Source organism: Phyllobates terribilis, unplaced genomic scaffold, assembly GCF_046119375.1.
Source record: "Phyllobates terribilis strain yellow unplaced genomic scaffold, ASM4611937v1 Scaffold_4__5_contigs__length_816908805, whole genome shotgun sequence".
NCBI classification, from domain to species: domain Eukaryota; kingdom Metazoa; phylum Chordata; class Amphibia; order Anura; family Dendrobatidae; genus Phyllobates; species Phyllobates terribilis.
The window spans coordinates 781,744,673-781,769,997 of NW_027362764.1; the positions used below are offsets into that span (position 1 = coordinate 781,744,673).

The following is a 25,325-nucleotide window of genomic DNA, read 5'->3' on the forward strand; positions in this document are numbered from 1 at the left end:
GATTGCGGTCAGAGTGAACCGCCGCTCCAGGGCAGACCGCTGAAGCTGGTGTTGTGGGTGCAGCAGAGCGTAGCATAACTCCCCACGGGAGGAGTATAGCCTCAGGGCAGTGTATGCGGAGGATGGGGGTGATGGTGCAGGGCAGCAGCAGTAACGACACGGAGTCAGTGATGCAGTCCAGGGCCTTTACTCACAGTTCTTATTATCCAGACCACGTCTGCAGGTAACGGCTGCCCACGTCGTACTGTGCTCACCAGGTGAGGGGCTCAGACAACTCCCAGATAACTTTGGAGCACTTCACAGGACCCCTTTTGTGTGTCCTTTGTCTGGCCTTTCTTACCAACACTTCTGTCCGGCTGCCTCGGGCCTCCTCTTGGTAAACTTGGCGCCAGTTTCCCTGACCCTATGTGGTGCCTTCCTAGCGGGTGTAGCGAGGGGCTGCGCCACATAAAATGTCAGAGCCTCCGGTTTCTAGCTGAGGGTCGTTTCCTGCCTCCACTAGTTCGGGGACCGGTCTCCCCCTTTGGCCTGACCCCTCCACGCAGGTGGATTCGGGCGTGCGGTGGCGACTCGCCCGTCCGCACCCCTGGGATCCCTTCATTCCTCGTTCCTGGAGCCTTCTCCGCTCCTCTTCCTTCCTTCTCCCTCTTCCAGGCCTGGGCCTCTGTTACTAGGCCCGCCTCCGGAGCAGAGCTCATGCAGAGCCCCTGCTCCCTGCCACTTCTGCTCAGACTTCTCTGCACTGAACTAAGATGGTGCCCACCTTTTATACTCCCTTCTTAATGCACCCAGGAACTGCTTCCTCCCTGCTCCTGCACTACAGGGTTCCCCTTCCTCAGTGTTCCCTCCCCCCACTCCAGCCAGGGACAGGGACTGTCGTGCCCATCTCAGGGGCATATTGGTCACCCTGCCCCACGGCAATGTGGTGTAATGCATGCAGGTGTCGGGTCCTGATCCACACTCCATCCTTACCTGAGAGTGAGATATCACACCTCTGGGTGAGGTGCAATACGTCTGTAGCAACCGAGCCCTCAGGGTGCTACAGTTCCATTTATCTTCAGCCTAGGTGACGTATTGCGATACAGGGCCGTGATTTTGGCTATAAAAGGGTCCCCTAGACCCCTACCCCAAGCTTTTTAAGAGAATCATATATGGCGTGCCAGGAGACTCTATGGAATGCTTTCTCAGCATCCAACGAGAGTATCTAATTACAAATTTTTAACTGCATCTAGCCCAGGAAATACTTTGTGCCTAGTAGCAGTGTCTGCTAGTCAGCGGATTATCCCGGCTGTTAAGCAAGCTACACCACCTGTAGTTTAGACACTTAATTTTTTCAAAGGAAATGATTCGGGACCATGGGATACTTAGTGAAGAGCATCAGGAGGCACCCCAAGGCATAGGGGCTGGGACTGGCAGTAGGATGCCTTGCGGTGGACAGCCGAGCTCGATCCTTATAAAAGCTTTTTAACTGCAGCAGCTTTAGTGGACGCTACTGGAGCTGGAATTACGCGGCTGCTGGCATGAGACTTGCCCTCCAATAGATCCTTGTAAATGGATTTAAAGTGTATTCATTCAAATTAGAGAGAGAATTTAAATTAAAAAGCTTAGAGCTGCCTCCACCACAGGGGGGCTCGCTCGACCCACCAGCGGACAGGCACCAGTATTGGGAGAGGGGGGCTGGCCGTCAGGGTTCACCGCGGCTCTGGCACAAACCCGGCGACACGGAGGTGGCACGGGCAGGAGCGGACTGGCCGTGTCGGCTTCTCACTTTTTGGATTTTAGAAGGGCATGACATGCCTATATCTGTGTCTCCCCCTCCTTTTACTCCTCCACCTCTTTTCTTTTCGCATGACTATATGTACTTGTCACTTTTCCATGTGTTAGTTATGTCTTCTGAGCAGTTTGTCAGCTTTTGGACACCTTTGAAGGTGTTTTCTATGTGTTTCTATGTGTTTTTGTTTGCCTGCCATTGTTTTTAACGGTGTTCGAAGGTGTTCGACGAACAGTTCGGCGAACACACGGGTGTTCGACGAACCGAACCGAACTCGAACACTACGGGGGTGGCTCAACACTACTCTTTATACAAGTAGATTTATTTTTTTAATTAACTTTATATCCTTCTAACAGATATAATCACAGATAAATGTGGAAATTCTCGCTGATCCTTTGAGCTCTGCACTTTTGCAGCAATGATCGGGAACTTTTGCATCATATGCATCATTTTGCATATTAACTGATAATTTCTCTGCAGCTTCATCAAATCCTCTAATTTGTTGGATTTTTTACAAGTAATGTGGAATATTGAATTCTATATGACAATAGTAACACTAAAGCTGTGATTATTTTCATTAGTACATATTTTTATTTTTAGATAAAGAAAAATTTGAAAAAATTGCAAAAAAAAAATTATTTGTATCACCCTTTTCTGTTACTTTTGCACTTTTCCATCAATGGAGGGCCATGAAAGTTTAATTTTTGTGCGACAAGAATCATTTTTGGGGGGATTTTAGTGGACGTGCATTTAACTTATGGATTATATAATTTTATATTTTGATAGATCGGATCCCTGTTTGACACAACAAAACCAAATATGTTTATTTTTTAATCTTTTTCATTTATTTTTAAATTGGGAAAAAGTGGGTCTGTTTCAAATTATTTTATATATTTTTTTTAGTATAAATAACTTTTTTCTCATTTTACACTGAATTCTTTAGTCCCCCTGGGGGGACTTGATCCTTGGATCGCTCATTCTATATACTGTATTATTTTAGCATTGCGGTAGATTGTAATAATCAGTCTCCTATGAAGCTATTAACTACCGATATAGAGGCAAAAGAATCTTTAGCCGACCCCCAGCCGCCATGGCAGAAATGCTGTTGTCATGATTGTCAGGATTGATGAAGCTTTTCTTTATTCCTTATTTTTTCTTTTGAAAGGAGGAACAAGTAATGGCCTTACTGACCTGGATGTAGAAGGAATGGACCATGATGACTAGGACACCACACTAGTACCGCCGGTTGTTGAAGTTTGGCATAATTGTGCCACGACTTGTATAAATGATGGATATTGTGGTTGGTGTGAGAACTTCTTGATTACTGTCTGTTGACAAATCCAATACTACAGAAGAAATATTTATAAACCAATAAGGAAATGTTGGGTTGTTGTTGAATCCCAGATGTTGAAGGACGCTGATGATAGATCGTAGGTAGAGCGTCCAATCTCAATCTCCCGTCTGCAACACAGATGTAGCATCTTGCGGAAATGCAGAGAACAGATTCCATAACTCTCATTCGCTTTGACATTAAGAAGATTTTTGTATCTCATGAATGTCTGATTCTGGGTCCCACAGAAAATGTGCATGCACCAAAAATACATAAAACCCCCAATATTCAGAATAAATTGATATTTTTGGTGTCGACACCTGTAGAAAAAAATGCAACATTTTTGCCCATATTAACGTGTCTTGATAATAACTGATCGCTTAATTCTATATTAGCCCTCTGACATCAACAAACATTTTTAAACTCTAGTAGAATAAAAAAAAAGAAATTCAATACCTTATTTTCTGGCTCCCTCCAATCCAGATCATTAGCATTAAGAAAAATAAGTGCCGTATTTTTTGGACCATAAGACACACTTTTTTTCCCCAAAATTTTGGGGGGAAAAGGGGTTGCGTTTTATGGTCTGAATGTAGTCAAAATATAGATATTTTGGTGCTTACTGTGGTGGTGTCGGGCGGAGGTGGCAGCGCTGCGTTACACAGGAGAAAGTGGGCGGTCCCGGGCCAGATCACATGCTGCAGTGACAATACAAAAGAGGCAGGGCCAGGGGGACTGCACGCTGTGCTGTTCTGTGTTCTCTCGGCCCTGCCTCTTTTGTATAGTCACTGCAGCATGTGATCTGGCCCGGGACCGCCCACTTTCTCCTGTGTAACGCAGCGTAGTCCATTGATGGTGGCGCCGCTGATTTTGCTGTGTGTGATCCCTCTCCCTGCATAGCCGGATGGAGCTGTCATAGTGAATCCAACGGCGCTGTTATCAATTCACTATGGCAGTGTTAGACAGGAGTTATTGGGCCAGATCACGTGCTGCAGGCCCTGCCTCTTTTGTATCGTCACTGCAGCATGTGATGTGGTCCGGGACCGCCCACTAACTCTTGTCTACAGTCATGGCCAAAAGTATTGAGAATGACACCAAAATTATATTTTCACATGATCTGCTGGCCTCTGGTTTTTATTAGTGTTTGTCTGATGTTTATATCACATACAGAAATATAATTGCAATCATATTATGAGGACTAATAGGTTATATTGACAGTTAGAATGAGTTAATGCAGCAAGTCAATATTTGCAGTGTTGCCCCTTCTTCTTCAAGACCTCTGTAATTCTCCCTGGCATGCTCTCAATCAACTTTTGGACCAAATCCTGACTGATAGCAGTCCATTCTTGCATAATCAATGCTTGAATTTTGCCAGAATTTGTTGGTTTTTGTTTGTCCACCCGTCTCTTGATGATTGACAACAAGTTCTCAATGAGATTAAGATCTGGGGAGTTTCCAGGCCATGGACCCAAAATCTCTATGTTTTGTTCCATGAGCCATTTAGTTATCACCTTTGCTTTATGGCAAGGTGCTCCATCATGCTGGAAAAGGCATTGTTGGGCGCCAAACTGCTCTTGGACGGTTGGGAGAAGTTGCTCTTGGAGAACATTCTGGTACCATTCTTTATTCATGGCTGTGTTTTTAGGCAAGACTGTGAGTGAGCGGATTCCCTTGGCTGAGAAGCAACCCCACACATGAATGGTTTCAGGATGCTTTACAGTTGGCATGAGACAAGACTGGTGGTAGTGCTCACCTCTTCTTCTCCGAATAAGCTGTTTTCCAGATGTCCCAAACAATCGAAAAGGGGATTCATCAGAGAAAATGACTTTGCCCCAGTCCTCAGCAGTCCACTCCCTGTACCTTTTGCAGAATATCAGTCGGTCCCTGATGTTTTTTCTGGAGAGAAGTGGCTTCTTTGCTGCCCTCCTTGAAACCAGCCCTTGCTCAAAGAGTCTCCACCTCACAGTGCGTGCAGAAGCACTCACACCAGCCTGCTGCCATTTCTGAGCAAACTCGGCACTGCTGGTAGTCCGATCCCGCAGCTGAAACAGTTTTAAGATACGGTCCTGGCGCTTGCTGGTCTTTCTTGGGCGCCCTGGAGCCTTTTTGACAACAATGGAAGCTCTCTCCTTGAAGTTCTTGATGATGCGATAGATTGTTGACTGAGGTGCAATCTTTGTAGCTGCGATACTCTTCCCTGTTAGGCCATTTTTGTGCAGTGCAATGATGGCTGCACGTGTTTCTTTAGAGATAACCATGGTTAACTGAAGAGAAACAATGATACCAAGAACCAGCCTCCTTTTAAAGCGTCCAGTGATGTCATTCTTACTTAATCATGACTGATTGATTGCCAGCCCTGTCCTCATCAACACCCACACCTGTGTTAATGGATCAATCACTAAAACGATGTTAGCTGCTCCTTTTAAGGCAGGACTGCAATGATGTTGAAATGTGTTTTGGGGGTTAAAGTTCATTTTCTGGGCAAATATTGACTTTGCAAGTACAGTAATTGCTGTTAAGCTGATCACTCTTTGACATTCAGGAGTATATGCAAATTGCCATTACAAAAAATGAAGCAGTAAACTTTGGAAAAATTACTATTTGTCTCATTCTCAATACTTTTGGCCATGACTATAGTGAATTCATAACAGCGCCGTTGATCCCTGATGATCCTCTCCCTGCTGTGCGACCCCGCTCCCTCCAAACAAGAAACAGTGAGGCAAGCATTACCCTAGTTAAAGCACATACAGCAAAACACTACCACTGTGATGAACTATAACTCCTAGCATGCCATAGAAGCTGCAGGACATGCTGGGAGTTATAGTTCTCCTCAAGGAAACCACATGAAATAAATGTAGGGTGAACTATAACTCCCAACATGTGAACCATCAAACAATGAGGAGGGCACCATCCAATAAACGGGATCTACCTGCAGCATCTCATAAAGTAATAAGTATGAGAACAGAAAAAAAGAAGAGATGCAAACTAGCAGTGATCACCCAAATGGTCACAAAGTAACCAAATATTTATCAATAACAACAAAGATCTATAAAAATATATCAATTTATTGAATACAAATAGTTCCTGACACATATGCACAAAATAACAAACCGACAAACAAGTAAAACACCATTAAAAATAGTAGTGAGAAAACATCACTGTCTAAGGAGCCAGCTGGTACACTGAAAATGAAAATAATAAATAGTAAATAATGATACAGTGTATAATGTGTCCTCCCTTTTGCGTAATATCAAACGCACAGGTCCAATACAATATCTGTAATGGTCAATACTACACAGACCCAGCAGTGCATGTATTAAAGAGAAGAATAGCTAACACAAGGCATGTGGAATAAATCAAAAGCTGAAACAGCAAAATATAGCTTAGGGTGCCTACAGACTGGTTAAGGCAACCAATATCAAAAACAGGGAACCATGTCAGTGGAATGACAATGCATACATAAATACATAAATAGTCAAGTAGCACAATATCCTAACCACATAATGGGAGAAGTCGGAGAAGATTGAAGTGTCCTTGGTGGTCCCTTCATGGACCTTGGTGGGAAATATTCCCAGTGGGTGTCAAGTATCCAGGGTTTCCAAACACCGCTCTGTTGGGCGGGAAACCTAAAGGAGGGTGATTAAATTCCAGGGGCCGTGGGGGGAGGGGTAATTGTGGTCCTAGGCTGGGGAAGTTTTGGGAAGGAGGATTAGAATAAGATGTGAAGGGGGGATTAGAATAAGATGGTGATGGATAGTTATACTGGAGTATGGATGGGAAGTTGGGATAAAGTACAAGTGAGTGTACACTGAGAGGGGCAACTACACTGGGAGCAACACATCTTGAATAAGCTGTAGGAAGGTTCCACGGGATCAATGGAAAACAGGATGCGGGGTCTGGAGAAGAAGAGGTGGACGGAGCAGCAGCTTCCTGGTCTGGTCTGATGGACTCCGTGGTTTGAAGAGGATGTGGGTTGTAATCTAAAGTCCTGTAGGGATGTCCTTGAATTATGAAGGGAGCCAGGTCATGGGGATAGGTGTCCTGCTTGTTGATGGCAGTGTTGTGGAGTTTCATGGCCTCTGGAGGTATCCGAGTCACCTCCACTGTCCAGAAGTTCCCTTTGGCCTGAGGATTGTGTGGATCCTTCAGCACCTGAAATAAAGATGAAATAAATTCAGATGATGGTTCAAATAAAATTCTAATTTAGGAAATATAAAGTCACTACTATATATAGGAATCATAGAGAAGAAATGATTGACTTAACTTTGTATATGGGAAGGACGGCTATATGGGATATGCGGAGGGTTGCTCCAGAACGTGCATATAGATAGTCGCATAGAAGAGGTTCATACAATAGGTTTCCTCTTATTTTACTATGAGCCTCAGACTTTTATCATCTACATATTTAATGTAATTAATCTCTGAATCCATGTTGTGCCTTGTGTAGGGTGAAAGCTTGAATCGGGGGATGGGTGGATAATGATAGAAAATCTCACTAGAAATTAGGGAATAATCACCTCTGAGGTAGAAAAGTCTGGGAACTTTGAGGTGTTTTTATATGGGTCTTGGGGGGGTCATTTATCAACTATACTAGTATTGGGATATAGATTTTCAGAAATAAAGTGAGAATGTGATGCCTTCTAAAATAATGGCAAATTCTTTGAAAAACAACTAAAATTAAACAGATGAGATTTATGAGTTAGAAAAATGTTACTGAGGTTATAAATATTTAGTGAGATGAAGAGAAGTCCTGTCTCATTAGAGGAGACATACAGCGCTCGCTGTGTGTGAGGAGGATTATGGAGGAGAACCTGGAATCTACTAATGTTATTTTAGTAAAATTATTTTTGTATCAGAGTTGAAAAGTGTCCAGAAAGTGAGATCAGGTCTAAGAGATAATGGTAAAATACAACATTATTTTTATAACTTGTATTAAAAATCTGACACTTTTCAAGCTTAAATAGGACAACTAGATGTAAATGTATCTTACCCCGTGCACCATTTTGATAATTTTTTACTCTTTCCACTATTTCTACCTTCTCATAAACTGATGTATCTTATAATATAAAGAAATCTCCCCTGATATGTGGAAACCTAGCAATGTCCATTAGAAGAGAATCCCCCCAGTAAATGACCACACGGAGTCCTCACCTTTCTGAAGCCGTCGTTAGAGGACAGGTTGTGTCTGACGGAGTCTTTCCATCCTTTATATTCTCCATTGAAGACGGGGAAAAATTCACTGATCTTCTCTAAAATCTAAAAGCAAAAAAATAAACATTCAGTCCTGTAAATTTATTATTAACAGTGAACCGCTTTTTATGCTAAATTGGGAGTTCTCTCTTTCTATGGAGCGTTTATTAGAAGTGAAGTTTTTTATGGAGGTAAAGAACCAACAAAAAGATTTCAAGTCTTTTAACCTGGATGTTTGCGGCTGTAATAACATGTAATAGAATATTCACCCAAAATGTATATTAAAAAAATAATTGTTGGAAAAAATTAAATTTGTCCACTCCGTGTGATTAGAGCATTAAGAGATTTGTGGCCCCCTCCAGTTATTCTAAGTCTTTGTCCTACTAACCTATTCCTTTATAACATCGTTCTCTTACCTGCGACAGCTTCAGCTTCTTGTCTGGGACACATTGTATCACCAGCGCAATCATGGCCAAGTAAGAGTATGGAGGCTTGGGGTATCGCTGGTAATTCTTCTTCTTTTCCCCGGAGGTTTTCTCCTCCTGACTTGGTGTCATCATTGGGTCACGCTGTGCACTTGTATCCTCTCCTGGACGACCGTCCATCTTGGAGTCCATCTCTAGTATCTGCTCCATGCTAAACACGTCCGGTGTTGGCATATTGGTGGTTTCCCAAGGTTGGAGATTTGAGTTCATGTCTCACAGATGACAATATTAGTTCTGATGTGACCCTGGGAAGGAGCCTTGATAAGTGCTGATCACCCCAGCTAAGACGTTGTTATGTTAATACCCCCAAAACAAGATGGAGCCCACTGCTGGTAACACCACAAATGTTATTGAAAGATCTAGATCCATAAAGACAATAGCTGTATGATCCATCTTTGGGTGTGATCCATCCATAAAATGCCTTTTGTCATGTATATATCATGTGTATATTGTGTATACCATGTGGCCCCTTGTTTGTTAACAATCAGCCGCATAAGTAATGCTGAGGCCAAGAAAGAAACAAAACAGCCCATAGGGACAACAGTTTGAGCCCTTCACTGAAGACCTTACATTTTGTGAGTTTTGCATAAATAAATGGTCACTTTTAGACCAAATTACCAATCATTTCTATTAAGATTATATTTTAATAAATCCATTAGAATATTCCACATTGATAATTATGGCTTTTCCCACTCCAACCCATTATTCCATGTATTTTGATGAATATATTTATAGGTTTTACACTTGTTAATGAGATAAAGAATAAAGTATAATTTATTGAGTTTTCCTCCTGCTTCCATCCATATTATTATTCAGGTGGCATTTGATTGTTAGTGGGTTTCCACAGTGGGGGAGTTTAGATACAGGATTACAATGTCTGGCATCTATGGGCTAACATATATGGTTTCAGTGTTTCAATTTTCTTTTTAAAGGTTTCATACTTTTCATATATAAATAAAGATCCCTCCTTTCATATATAAATCGGAAGTGCTGTTGTAGTTTATGATTTCTTCTTTTTCCTTATTTTGTAAGTTCCTTGTTCACACAGCATTAGACGTCTGTATCATTTAGCGGAGCCATTTACTCCTTTTTACCCAGTGAGGGAATAGACTCATTGGCCATGTGAATGGTTTCCCTGATCCCTCCAGTGGACTATTTGCTCTGGCTAATATCAGGGGGGAGATTAATCTTAGAGGCTGATCCCCTACAGCCCTCTATGGACGCTTGGGTTCATGAGGAGCATTTGTTTTGTCTTGTGGGCTCCTCATTTTCAAGAAAATGTTTAAATGTTTGTTCCTAGAATGCCGTGATACATTTTAGAACACTGTTATACTAACTTTCTAATGTTAATACCTTTTCCCGTATATAAGTAGAGGAGATTACAGCCGGTTAGTGATTATTGTTATTTATAAGGACACATTTTGATCATTGTTGTCGTTGGCTTAAACCCTGAGAAGTCCCTCACACACATCAGACAAAGGTTCTTTGCTGAATGATCATTCCTCTGTTGTGTGAATGCTGTTCATTGGTGATAGTAAACAATCGTCAGACCACATTGACCGTGTTGGACTATTATCGGCCAATGATGCAGCCAGTGGTCATCATCATCATCAGCCTGAAAAAAATCCATCATCGGAGATCTGTGTTTAGAATGATCGTCTGTTGGTCAGACATTGATGAAAACAAAGAGTCGGTCATTTCACCGAAAGAACAAACGATCGGTTTTTACAGTTGAAATTGTCCGCTTTGGCCTGTTTTTATCTTATGTGATGAAAAGCAGATATAATAGGAATCTTGAGTGACCCTAATGGCCCCATACACATTAGATTGCTGTCGGCTGTCTCTTATTCACAGGAACTCTAATTTGGCCACTTAATCCTGTGTTGTCTATGAGAAAGCCATCGACATTTCTGCAAATTATCTTCGGGAGAACAAACCAATCATCAGTCTAAAATCGGACAAGCCCGATAGATATCTTCCCACAGCAATCAGCGGCCATTGCCCCATACACATTAGTGTCGGTTGAACCTGTCGATATGGGCGAATTTGGTCTAATGTGTATAGGGAGCTTTAGTAAATGAGATATGCTTGAAAGTGTATCATTCATACCTGCTCTAATCATTACAAGAACAAAGAGAAAAGTTCATTTTACAATTTATAAACAATTCACTTTAAGAAAAGCAAATTTACAATTTGTAATTTTCAAATTTTTTTATTTTTTTTATTTTCAGATTGAGAATAAAAAGTTCTGTTCTTTAGGAAACATATAATAGAGAGTAATAAAATGTTGGATTTGGAATTTCCAGTAAATCCTCTCCAGCTGAAACACAAAACAAATTCCTTCTATTATTATTATTATAAAAAATAATTTGTTGGGAGATTTATAACAATCCTTGTATCATTTAGTTAGATTCATAAACAACGTGTACATGGAGAGTCTCTCGTTTATTGGCAGAGCGAAATTCTTCAAGACGTTGATAGGTGATTTTGCTTTACTCTTGAAGACATGAAGTGATAGGTAACTGTAATTTTTTAGAACACCGGCTTATCCTCTGTTTGCTGTTTACTCGAGTCGATGTCTTTCTTTTTTTAGCATTTTTATGTCCTTACTAAAGATTTGATCAAGGACAAATATGTGAAATCTTACTTATGCTTTGATCTCTGCACGTTTGCACCGGTGATTTCTTTGTAGCTTCACCTTAACCTCTGATTTCTCCACTTACAACAACTATGGAGTATTGAATTCTGTCAGACGATAGTAACAGTAAAGCTGTGATTATTTTCTGTGTAAGATCTCCCTGTCCGGCTCCGGTCGTCTTCTGCTCCGGCTGCTGTGTATTTACATCAGTTACAATGTGAGTGACCCAAATCTCCCCCTATGAAGACCCCCTTGTTCCACTGATTTCTCACCGCAGGAGGCTCCATATTCCTGATCCCTCAGGACTCTGCTGAGAATAGAAGACTTGTTGTCATGTAACACCTTCCCCACCCGATGTTTCTGCTCCCAGAAGATTTACATAGTATTACAAAGTGCAGGAATAAGTCACCAGCCATGTTTCCATCTTCCTATAAATCCCCCATTTCATATATATAAGAAAATACTTCCTCATAGATTGTAGGTACAGCGAATCTTAGAATGTGGGAAGCTGCGGGTCATATAGTCGATGTATTAAAGTATTACAAATCATGGCTGAAAGATCAGTAAAGATGTAATATTTTCCAATAAAATCCCTTATATGGTTTTATTTAATAAAAGTAAAATGTAGACCTCAGAAGTTGACGCTTTTTATTGACCACTGCAATGAACCAACCTCTGGAGAATCTTTATTTTCTCTCATATCATAATTAATATTGCGTCTGAGGAAGAATATCACTGTACATCCGGCACCCAAAAAAGTCTAAATGTCAGCAGCAGCAGGAAGAGGAGGTTGTGCTTTCATTCCTATAAAGAATATCAAAATTTTTGCTATCAAATTTTGTATTTGTATTTTTAATTGCGCACAGATGGATACGGAGATCAGATGACGGACAGCGTGTGCTTACTATCGTGTCCGTACTCCACTCCATGTGCGCGGTCAGACAGGAGCTGTGCGGTGCCGGTCTACTGAACTGCACATTTCTCAGGGGTGTGATGAGTGATCCGTGGAGGAATCAAGACTAGTGTTGAGCCACCCCCGTAGTGTTCGAGTTCGGTTCGGTTCGTCGAACACCCGTGTGTTCGCCGAACTGTTCGTCGAACTGTTCGTCGAACACCTTCGAACACCGTTAAAACCAATGGCAGGCAAACAAAAACACATAGAAACACATAGAAAACACCTTCAAAGGTGTCCAAAAGCTGACAAACTGCTCAGAAGACATAACTAACACATGGAAAAGTGACAAGTACATATAGTCATGAGAAAAGAAAAGAGGTGGAGGAGTAAAAGGAGGGGGAGACACAGATATAGGCATGTCATGCCCTTCTAAAATCCAAAAAGTGAGAAGCCGACACGTTCAGTCCGCTCCTGCCCGTGCCACCTCCGTGTCGCCGGGTTTGTGCCAGAGCCGCGGTGAACCCTGACGGCCAGCCCCCCTCTCCCAATACTGGTGCCTGTCCGCTGGTGGGTCGAGCGAGCCCCCCTGTGGTGGAGGCAGCTCTAAGCTTTTTAATTTAAATTGTCTCTCTAATTTGAATGAATACACTTTAAATCCATTTACAAGGATCTATTGGAGGGCAAGTCTCATGCCAGCAGCCGCGTAATTCCAGCTCCAGTAGCGTCCACTAAAGCTGCTGCAGTTAAAAAGCTTTTATAAGGATCGAGCTCGGCTGTCCACCGCAAGGCATCCTACTGCCAGTCCCAGCCCCTATGCCTTGGGGTGCCTCCTGATGCTCTTCACTGAGTATCCCGTGGTCCCGAAGCATTTCCTTTGAAAAAATTAAGTGTCCAAACTACAGGTGGTGTAGCTTGCTTAACAGCCGGGATAATCCGCTGACTAGCAGACACTGCTACTAGGCACAAAGTATTTTCTGGGCTAGATGCAGTTAAAAATTTGTAATTAGATACTCTCGTTGGATGCTGAGAAAGCATTCCATAGAGTCTCCTGGCACGCCATATATGATTCTCTTAAAAAGCTTGGGGTAGGGGTCTAGGGGACCCTTTTATAGCCAAAATCACGGCCCTGTATCGCAATACGTCACCTAGGCTGAAGATAAATGGAACCGTAGCACCCTGAGGGCTCGGTTGCTACAGAGGTATTGCACCTCACCCAGAGGTGTGATATCTCACTCTCAGGTAAGGATGGAGTGTGGATCAGGACCCGACACCTGCATGCATTACACCACATTGCCATGGGGCAGGGCGACCAATATGCCCCTGAGATGGGCACGACAGTCCTTGTCCCTGGCTGGAGTGGGGGGAGGGAACACTGAGGAAGGGGAACCCTGTAGTGCAGGAGCAGGGAGGAAGCAGTTCCTGGGTGCATTGAGAAGGGAGTATAAAAGGTGGGCACCATCTTAGTTCAGTGCAGAGAAGTCTGAGCAGAAGTGGCAGGGAGCAGGGGCTCTGCATGAGCTCTGCTCCGGAGGCGGGCCTAGTAACAGAGGCCCAGGCCTGGAAGAGGGAGAAGGAAGGAAGAGGAGCGGAGAAGGCTCCAGGAACGAGGAATGAAGGGATCCCAGGGGTGCGGACGGGCGAGTCGCCACCGCACGCCCGAATCCACCTGCATGGAGGGGTCAGGCCAAAGGGGGAAACCGGTCCCCGAAACTAGTGGAGGCAGGAAACGACCCTCAGCTAGAAACCGGAGGCTGTGACATTTTATGTGGCGCAGCCCCTCGCTACACCCGCTAGGAGGGCAGCACATAGGGTCAGGGAAACTGGCGCCAAGTTTACCAAGAGGAGGCCCGAGGCAGCCGGACAGAAGGGTTAGTAAGAAAGGCCAGACAAAGGACACACAAAGGGGGTCCTGTGAAGCGCTCCAAAGTTATCTGGGAGTTGTCTGAGCCCCTCACCTGGTGAGCACAGTACGACGTGGGCAGCCGTTACCTGCAGACGTGGTCTGGATAATAAGAACTGTGAGTAAAGGCCCTGGACTGCATCACTGACTCCGTGTCGTTACTGCTGCTGCCCTGCACCATCACCCCCATCCTCCGCATACACTGCCCTGAGGCTATACTCCTCCCGTGGGGAGTTATGCTACGCTCTGCTGCACCCACAACACCAGCCTCAGTGGTCTGCCCTGTAGCGGCGGTTCACTCTGACCGCAATCCACGGGTGGCGTAGTCGGCCATTTAAACATCAAAACCACATAAATAGTTCCGCCACTGGTTTGACCACCCTGAGCCACGGAACCGGGTCGCCGCCACGAAGACTACAACCACCAGCATCCACCAAAAAGGGTCCGGCTCCGGGTGTCCCAAGGCCCAGGGGGTGCATCAGAACATTTTCATCACCTTTCACAATCACCAATGGGACAAGGCAGGGATGTCCTCTGTCCCCTCTCTTATACATCCTAGTGACGGAGCACCTGCTCTCATCAATTCGCCATAACCCCAATATTAGGTGGATTGAGGTGGGAGGCACCGAGTACAAGTGCTCTCTATTTGCTGATGATGTACTAGTATATATCACTCAATCACATATATCCATCCATGCTGTTATGGCTGAAATAGATCACTTTGTTACATGGTCAAATTTTAAAATCAATGCAGCGAAGTCTGAGGCCCTCGATGTCTCCCTCCCCAAATCCATATAGGATTCCATCCAGTCCAACTTTCCCTTTGCCTGGCCCTCACAGGGTATCAAATACTTAGGAATTCCTATTCATAGAGACCTCTCCCATCTATGTTATCTTAATTTTGGGCCCTTTATTGAACAACTCCATACAGACCACGGTTGGCAAGTTAGAACTGTAAGATTCACTACGTGAACCACTGGTGTTTTGTGGAAAAGCACATGTACACTGTGTTCCAAATTATTATGCAAAAAGTGTTTAGGAGTGATAAGGGAAGAATTTGTTTGTTTGTCAGTTAAACTCATTGATGGTGATGTGTGTCAGGGCTCTTTATATCACTGTAAGCAATTGCAGACACCTGTGCTAATTAGTTTGGCAGGTGTGTCCAATGAAAGGCAAGACTACTTAAGAAGGCTGTCTCACATTATTAAGCAGCCTACATTTTCTGCCAAAATGGGAAAGAAAAAGGATGTGTCGGCTGCTGAGAAGCAACAAATTGTGGAGTGTTTAGGTCAAGGCATGACTACAATCAACATTGTGCGATGATCAGGATGAAGTGTCTTGGCAATCAAGAAGTATGTAGCTGATTCACAGTACACACGTGTGCGTGCTGATAAGGGCAAATTGAGGACTCTTTCCTACAGGCAATTACGTCAGGTTAAAAGAGCAGCGGCAAAAAAGCCTTGTCATAGCAGCAGACAAGTTTTTGAAGCTGCTGGTGCCTCCAACGTCCCCCGAACAACAAGATGCAGGGTCCTTCAGAGGTTTTCAGCTGTGCATATGCCATCCTGTCGACCTCCTCTATCCACTTCACACAAGCAGAAACGGCTCCAGTGGGCCAAACATTACATGAAGACTGATTTCAAAACTGTTTTGTTCACGGATGAGTGCCGTGCAGCGCTCGATGGTCCAGATGGATGGAGTGGAGGATGGCTGGTTGATGGACACCCCACGCAAACACGGCTACAGCGCCAACAAGGAAGAGGTGGAGTAATGTTTTGGGCTGGAATCATGGAGAGAGAGATTGTCGGCCCCTTTAGGATCCCTGAAGGCGCTAAAGATGAACTCCATAATGTATGTGGATTTTCTCAAACAGCACTTCCTGCCATGGTTCAAGAAGAAGAACCATGTATTTCACAGCAAGATCATTTTTTTGCATGATAATGCACCATCTCATGCTGCACATAAAACATCTGCATCTCTGGCTGATATGGGCATAAAAGGGGACAAACTTATGGTGTGACCCCCATGCTCCCCTGACCTCTACCCCATTCAGAACCTCTGGAGCATCATCAAAAGGAGTGTCTATGATGGCGGGAGGCAGTTCACATCTAAGCAACAGCTCTGGGAGGGTATTCTGTCCTCATGCAAAACAATTGAAGCAGAAACCATCCAAAACCTGACAAATTCAATGGACGAGAGAGTTCAGAAGCTTCTTTCGAACAAGGGGTCCTATGTGAAAATGTAACATCACCTAGAATAAAGTTTTGAGTTGAAAACTGTTTGATTTCAGTTTCTAACAACCGGCTAATGCTTATAATTTCAAAAATGACCATTTTTTTGGTCTTTATTAAAATGAAAAGGTTGATCGAAAAGTTTGGGGGATCTAAGAGTGTGGCAACCCAGTAGTCATGATTACTTCGAATTCTGACAATATGAGGGTCATGTTGCAGGTAGTGCAGCAAGAAGGCACTTATGTGTCTTGCGCATCTCGGAGCCCCAAAATTATTTTCCGGGCTAGATGCAGCTAAAAATTATTATTAATTTTAAATCTGGTGGAGCTTAGTATAGATGGGCTAATAGGATCAGTGCTGCACACTGCTACAAAGCCCAAATTATTTTCCAGTCAAGATACAGATAAACATGATTAGTAATTTGAAAGCTTAAAACGGTTGGTAGGGTGATTTTAACCAATCACCAAGCTTTTACTCTCCCCAGGATGACACAGGGGTAGAAAAGTCGTTTCGGATCCATGATTTGTTCATCTTTATGAACGTGAGTCTGTCTACATTATCAGTGGAGAGCCGCGTGCGCTTATCTGTCAGCACACCACCAGCAGCGCTGAACACACGTTCAGACAGAACGCTGGCTGCGGGGCATGACAAGATCTCCAAGGCGTAAGTGGCTAGCTCCGGCCATTTATCCAGATTGGAAGCCCAAAAAGAGCAAGGGTCCAGTGACACAGTCATGGCTTCAATGTTTACTTGGAGATACTCCTGTACCATCGTCTCTAGGCGTTGACTATGTGTCAGACTTCTTGTCTCCTGTGGCCTTGCAAAGGATAGGCTAAAAAAGTGGTGAAATGATTGCGCAAAATTGATGTTACCAGCAGATACTGTGGTTCTGTTACGGTTTGAGTGCTGAACACTTGACGGTCCCACGGTTGGCAAGTTGGAACTGTGAGATTCACTACGTGCACCACTGGTGTTTTGTGGAAAAGCACATGTAAGATTCTGCAACAGTCTCTGCTGATACTCCTGCATGCGTGCATCCCTTTCTATGGCAGGAATAATTTCTGCAAATTTACTTTTGTACCGGGGATCTAACAGTGTGGCAACCCAGTAGTCAGGATTATTTCTAATTCTCACAATTCGAGGGTCATGTTGCAGGTAGTGCAGCAAGAAGGCACTCATGTGTGTTGCGCATCCAGGAGCACCAAGTCCCTGTTGTGTTGGTGGCGAGGTAACAATCATGCTTCCTTCCTCTGTCCTCTCCCCCCAACCTCGCACAACAGAAATGTGATCAAGGTCTCCCTTGTGACATTGCCCCGGCGAAGGGCCGCACCCAGGTTTGCAGCATTGTCGCACACGGCCTTCCCTGGTTTCAGGTCCAGTGGAGACAACCATTCATGAAATTGGTTCTCCAGAGCTGACCACAACTTCTCAGCTGTGTGACTCACATTTCCCAGACATTTCAAAGTAAAAACCGCCTGATGACAATGAGCCCTACTGCCAGCATAGTAAGGAGGTGTGCAGGATCCCTTCTGCGCAGTTAGAAAGCTTGTGGCATGACCAGACAGGCTTTGGGTGCAGGTGGAAGACCGAGAGGAGGTTGAGGAGGCAGAAGCAGTGGAGGAACTTTGACATAAAGAGGATTGACGCACAACTCGTGGGGACGGCAAGACTTGGACAGCAGCCCCTTGTCCTGCTGTCACCATAGTTACCCAGTGCCCAGTCAGCGACATGTAACGCCCCTGTCCATGCCTACTCGTCCAAGTGTCTGTGGTGAAATGCACCCTGTCACACACAGAGTTTCTTAAAGAAGCGGTGATGTTGTGTGCGACATGCTGGTGGAGCGCAGGCACACCTTTCTTTGAGAAGTAGTGCCGACTGGGCATCTGGTACTGGGGCACTGCGACGGACATAAGGTCTTGAAAATCCTCTGTGTCCACCAGGCGGAAAGGCAGCATTTCTGTAGCCAAGAGCTTGCAGATGGTGAAATTCAACCTCTTAGCTTTCTCATGGCTAGGAGGAAATGGTCTTTTACTTGTCCACATCTGAGGGACCGAGGGCTGGCTATTGTGCTTAGACGGGGTTGATAAGGGTGTCCCCGGCAAACTGCCGGTCTGTGAGGAAGATGCAGGCGGACATGTTAGGTTGCCTTGATCCAAAGGTGGTGCTATCGATGTCGGACAGCGCTCAACACCAGCTGGTGTTACCACCTCCTAAGAAAATGATGACCTGCCAATCACGCTGGCTGTTGCAGGTAAAGAGGTGACAGGTCTGCGCCCCAAAACAGGTGTGACTGCTGTCCCCCCAGTCACAGAGGATGAAGAGGCCGCGGATGCACAAGATATGGCAGACGGTGGTTGGCCCGGCCGGCTAGGCCCCATTGTAGCACACTGAGCTTCCCACTGCAACTTATGCTTCATGTCCATGTGCCGGTTCATGCATGAAGTACTCAAACTATGTATTTTTTGGCCTCTACTTAGCTTTTGCTGACAAATGTTACAGATAACACGAGTTGGGTCATCTTTATCGATCTGAAAAAATGCCCAGGCTATGCAAGGCTTAGCACCCATGCGACCTGAAGAGCCACCACGACTTGTGGTGAGAGGCAGAGTTGTGTTTGAGGATGCAGTTGTTGACGTGCTTCCAGTACTACGTCTCTGTCCAGGAAGGCGCAACCTGACCTCGTCGTCACTAGCATCTTCCTCCACCTCCTCTGCTGACCTCATCTCTTGGCTGACTGTGGGTTGACAGTAAGTGGGATCTCCAACCTCATCATCATCACCCTGTGCGTTATCACACCCGTCGTCCTCAGAGCCAACCTGTTCCTGCCCTGACAAAAAACTAAAGTTGTCGCTCCAATCAGGTATTTGAGTCTCATCATCGTCTTCCTCATTGTCTCCACCAACAGGAGTTACAGTTTGGGAATGAGGGTCTACATTATGGTCAGAACCTTCTGCATCTGGTCCTGGATCCGATTCATAAAGATTCTGGGCATCAGTGCAGATCATTTCCTCGTCTGGATTCACAGAAGCGCTGGAGTCGACCTCTGATTCCCAGGCTATAGTATGAGTAAACAGCTCTGCAGACTCAACCATCTGTTCTACCTCATACTCAGACGGGCAGCTGGAGATTTGGGAGCTGTGAGGAAGCAAGTGCGATTGGGGTGACACCTTTGAGGACTGGAGTATTTGTGATGTTGAAGTTGATGTGGAGGAGAGCCCACTTAAAGGAGCACTTGATATCCGTTGAAGCACCTGCTGTTTTTGTGCCTCATCTGGAATTTGTAGCGATTGGCGTGGCCGTAAGAAAGGGATCTTATCACATTGTCCGCTAAAAGAAGTAGACATTTTAGTTTGGCTGGAAGATGGTCTTTCTTCTGCAGATGTTACTGTTGCTTTAACACCTACCCCACGGACACAACCTTTTTTCCCCTTCCGAACACGCCTATTCCCCTTTCCACCAGCAGCAGGCCTTTTTCCACTCATTTTGGTGGTTAACTAATTCACAACTCTGGAGCTGTTTGCACAAAAAAACAATGGATGGGAACCGAGCAGAGCTGAGTGGACAAACTGTGGTATTAGGCCAAAACTATTGGCTGGGTTAGATGCAGAAAAAAATTATATTCAATTTGCAACCTGATGGAGGTCAGTATAGATGGACTAATAGAGAAAGTCCCACACACTGCTAGAAGGCCAAATATTTTTTCAGAGGTAGATGCAGATATAAATTATTTTTAATTTGCAACCTGATGGAGGTCAGTATAGATGGACTAATAGAGAAAGTCCCACACACTGCTAGTAGGCCAAATATTTTTTCAGAGGTAGATGCAGATAAAAATTATTTTTAATTTGCAACCTGATGGAGGTCAGTATAGATGGACTAATAGAGAAAGTCCCACACACAGCTAGAAGCCCAAATATTTTTTCAGAGGTAGATGCAGAAAAAAATTATATTCAGTTTGCAACCTGATGGAGGTCTGTATAGATGGATTAATAGAACAAGTCCCACACACAGCTAGAAGCCCAATATTTTTTCAGAGGTAGATGCAGAAAAAAAATATATTCAGTTTGCAACCTGATGGAGGTCAGTATAGATGGATTAATAGAACAAGTCCCACACACTGCTAGAAGCCCAAATATTTTTTCAGAGCTAGATGCAGACAAAAAATTATTTTTAATTTGCAACCTGATGGAGGTCAGTATAGATGGACTAATAGAGAAAGTCCCACACACAGCTAGAAGCCCAAATATTTTTTCAGAGGTAGATGCAGAAAAAAAATATATTCAGTTTGCAACCTGATGGAGGTCAGTATAGATGGACTAATAGAGAAAGTCCCACACACAGCTAGAAGCCCAAATATTTTTTCAGAGCTAGATGCAGAAAAAAATTATATTCAATTTGCAACCTGATGGAGGTCAGTATAGATGGACTAATAGAATGATGCTATGCCCAAAAGATTTTACTTCACTAGGTGCAATAAAAAATTGGTATTCTATACACAGGTGGTATATCTTGCAACACAGATAGGCTACTCCACTGACTAACACACTCTGCAATAGGCCAAAAAGGATTAGCTTTGCTAGATTCAGCCAAATGCTGTGAAAAAAACTTGCACAGCACTGGCACAGACCTGCCTGGCAAAAACTGATAGGAACTGATGTAACCTAGTCCTGAAAAGGACTGCAATTACAATTAGTCTTTACTCTCACAATCTATCTATTTAAGAGCACAGACCTCCCTGATAAAAGTCGTAGGAAATGCTGTAACCTAGTCCTTAAAAGGACTGCAATCACAACTATTCCCTACTCCCAAGCTATCTGTAGATTTGTGCGAAAATTGGCTTGAAATTAACAAGGTATAGCGCACACAGCAACAGCGGTGCCGTCTAACACGCAGCTGCAGCAGTGAGAAAATGGTGGCGACGGGGAAAATGGCTTGGTCTTATAGGGCAGGGACATGTGACATACACTGCCAATCACACATGCCCTTGCTTGTGTGAAAAAAAGCACTTCGCTCCGTGTGTGCGCTGCTGATAGGCTGACAGATTGCACCTCCCCACTGTAAATGCGGGAAAGAGAAAAAAAAATGGAGATCTTCATTGTTCCTGCAGAGATCCATCCCCTGCCCCTCCCCCCGCCCCGCTGTACACTCAAACTGCGTATTAACATTAATTTTCATCATTACTGAGAAAAAATCCAGTTATGATTTTGGTGCACGAACAGTTATCGAACATAACCTCGAACAGCCGAATTTTTCTCAAATCGTTCGTGTTCGCCGAACGGCTCGAACACCGCCCAAAACAGCTCGAATTTGAGATTGGCGAACAGTTCTAGTAGAACAACGCTCATCTCTAATCAAGACCACGAATCATCGATCTGCTTGGAATTAAAGACAAAGAGTTTTAGTATAAGGCTGTGTGCCCATGATGCGTTTTTTAAGCGTTTCCGCAGCGGCAATTCCGCTGCAGAAACGCTTAAAAAACGCATGGTAGAAGGTCTGCCATGTTCCCCAATGATAATCCACATGTGCTGTGCACAAGCTGCAGATTATCATTGTGGAAACAACGCAGCACTAACAATTATTTTGCGCAAGCGCTGCGTTTTCGCCACCATTGACTTGCATTGGAACGCATGGAATCCGCATCACTGCATCTGTACCTGGGTGTGGAGGACAGGAGACTCTCCTCCGGACCCGGGTACCATAGAACGTGTAAAAAAAAAAAGGAATAAAATAAAAAATAAATATATACTTACCTTCTGATGGCCCCCGGTGTGCTTGTCTTGGCTGGTCGGCAGATCACGGTGGACTTCAGTGTACCGCGAGCTGCCGGCAAGCCGAGACGCATCGAGTAAAGGCAACGGGGGCCATCAGAAGGTAAGTATATATTTATTTTTTACCATTCTTTCGGTCACACTATATAAATCCATGCCGGTTGCATGGATTTATATAGTATAACAACAAGACAAAGAGAAAAAAAGGGAGAGAATGTGTGCAATATAAAATATTTTAATCAAATAATGATATATAATTTTACAGCTTTTTTCTGGAACCAGAAGGTGAATGCAAAACGAGGTTAATGCATAGCACACACAAATGATACAACCATAGGTCCACACATTATATCTTCAATATAATGATAGATTCTGCAGAAAAAGGTAATAGCGTATTGTAATAAATTGTGCTAGATAATAAGCAGAAAAATATCAATCCACATCAGATTTATATTGTAATAGATAACAAATGAACATGTGTATTGTAATGTGACTGCCGGACAGGTCGTGGATAGGAGGTATGTGTCCCCGATGTGCCAAGCTTCAGTGATGTAGGACCCGGAAAAGAAGGCTCCAGCACACATAGTGCTGAGAGGAATTTAATTAGCCCGGATTACAGGGCCGGGTTTTACGAGCAGCTGAAAGAGCTGGGGGGGAAACAGCTGCTCAGTTACCTCCAGTCCAGGTCTTGGGAGGCTGATTTAAGACAGCTGCGCATGTCTCAGTCTGTCTGTGTGTGTTGGGCAAGGTGAGCAGACCTTGCATGTGCTTCTCAGACTCTGCAGGAGGCAGAGGACAGCGCTGTGTGTAAACGGCTGAGGCCGCGCTGCATGGACTTGTTATTTTGAAGCTTTGTTCTGTTATTCCTTTTGGTGCCAGGAAAAGGCTGTTACTTTTATTTTTTTTTTAATTGGTGTGTGGACACTAAATAAACCAGCAGTTTGTTTGAACCCGTGGACTACATCACTGTGTGAACCCGTGCCTACCTCCAACGCGGTTCAGTGACTACAAATCTCTTTGTACTGTTAGAAAAAAATACATAAGAAAGATGCATTAAAAGATTGTAAGTACATAAAACAGAAGACACGGGGGGCGACGTTCACAAAAAAGTGGCAAAACTAAGAGATTCATTCAAACCCCCAGGGGTCATCATCCCTAGAGTTACAATCCAACGTGTTTCACGCTGGGCCAGGGTCCTCCTAATATTGCCACTGCGGATCCCACTATGAACGACCTCAGTCCCCCTAATTTTAAGGGAAACAGGGTCGCAATCATGGTGGGTCCTAAAATGACGGGGCAAATTTTTTAACAAAGAAGGATCCTTCACCGCAGCAATCTGTCCTGCAGATGATATTTTCACCAAATTGGTGATTGAAGACTTTGTGAAGGTACCAACTAAACGCAGATATAACAATCTCACACATCAGCAGAGGAGGGCACTCTTTGAAATGGAACACCTTGCTGACGTTGTCATTAAACCGGCAGACAAGGGGGGAAATATCGTTATCTGGCCTGTTGAGCTATACAAACTGGAGGCACTTCGCCGATTACGTAATGGTGACATTTATGTCAGACTACACTCCAACCCTGCTGCTTCTTTCTCTAAATAACTCCAGTCCATCCTTGGGGATGCATGTGAGCAGGGAATTATTAATAAACAAGTGGTTGAGGGACTGACGGTAAGGTTTCCTAAGGTACCGACCTTCTATTTGTTATCTAAAGTCCACAAGGATGCTATGGCCCCGCCGGGGCGCCCGATCGTGTCCAGCATTGGGGGGTTATGTGAACCAATTTGTCAATTTATTGACTTTTACTTAAAACCACTTGTTGAGACTCTCCCCTCCTATGTGCGTGACACGATGGACGTCCTGAAGAGGGTCGATGGCATCTTTGTGGAACATGATGTGCTAATTGTCACTGCCGACATAGAGTCCCTGTACATGTGTATCCGCCATGATGATGGCCTGGAGGCCGTGAGATTCTTCTTGATGTCTACCGGTCGGGATGACGCGATGAATAACCTTATACTCTAGCTTCTCCGTTTTGCCCTGACTTATAATTTTTTTTGTATTCAAGGATGTTTTTTATTTGCATGGATGCGGCACTGCCATGGGTGCGGCCTGTGCACCCTCGTACGCCAACCTCTTCCTGGGGTACTGGGAATGATGTTTTTTTGGTGACGGGGGTGTGGCGGGCTGCGAACATGTGCAGTGCTGGTTCCGTTATATTGATGATTTACTTTTTTTGTGGCTGGGCACGACGGAGGAGCTCGGTATGTTCATGGACAGATTGGGCATTAATCCATTTAATATTAAGTTAACATATAAATCTGACACTAGGAAAGTGGAATTTTTGGAGATTTTTGATAGAGGTGGGATCAGATCGCTTGATTACAACTGACGTATATCGTAAACCCACCTCTGTCAATGCCCTTTTACACGCATCATCTGCCCATGACAGGTCTACGATTCGCGCCATCTCCACTGGACAGTTCTTACGCATGCGACATATCTGCTCTTCGGACTCACAATTCGAGGAGCAGGCGTCTGACTTGCCATTGCGTTTCAGAGAAAGAGGTTACAATAACCGTAGTATCAAGAGGGGGTATCTTAGGGCAAAGCATACCCCTCGTATAGAGTTGCTTCGTACTAAGGTGACCAGAGGTACAACTATTGATCAGTCTAAGGTTAGATTTATTACCACCTACAACCATGAGTGGGAGAACATGAGGTCTATTCTAAAGCGTCATTGGCCTGTCCTCCAGACCGACCCTTATCTGAGGGACTCTCTGACGGATCGCCCATTAATGACAGCTCGTAGGTCTAGAAATTTACGTGACATACTTGTTCGGAGTCATTATGTGTCCCAAACACCATCCTTGTTTGGATCCAGTGAACCGCTGAGGGGATGTTTCTAGTGTGGACATTGTCTGGCCTGCAGCAATGTCTTCCGCACTGCTTCCTTCACATCAGCAGACGGTACTAAAACATATGACATCAAGGAATATGTGAATTGTGGCACCTGCAATGTGGTGTATTATGCCACCTGCGGGTGCCAACTCATATATGTCGGTTTAACATCAAGAGAGTTACGCAGACGTGTGAGGGAGCATGAGAGGGA

At 44.3% G+C, this 25,325-nt stretch overlaps 1 protein-coding gene across 1 annotated transcript; it reads right to left on the minus strand.

Annotated features, from left to right (window-relative positions):
• Nucleotides 1-6,644: 6,644 nt before the first annotated feature.
• LOC141264722 (forkhead activin signal transducer 3-like) lies at nucleotides 6,645-8,983 on the minus strand. The gene is made up of 3 exons (XM_073676984.1): nucleotides 8,705-8,983; nucleotides 8,250-8,354; nucleotides 6,645-7,250 (listed from the first exon to the last, which is right to left on the minus strand). Exons 1-3 carry the CDS (start codon nucleotides 8,981-8,983, stop codon nucleotides 6,645-6,647), a joined length of 990 nt encoding a protein of 329 aa, XP_073533085.1.
• Nucleotides 8,984-25,325: the final 16,342 nt, after the last annotated feature.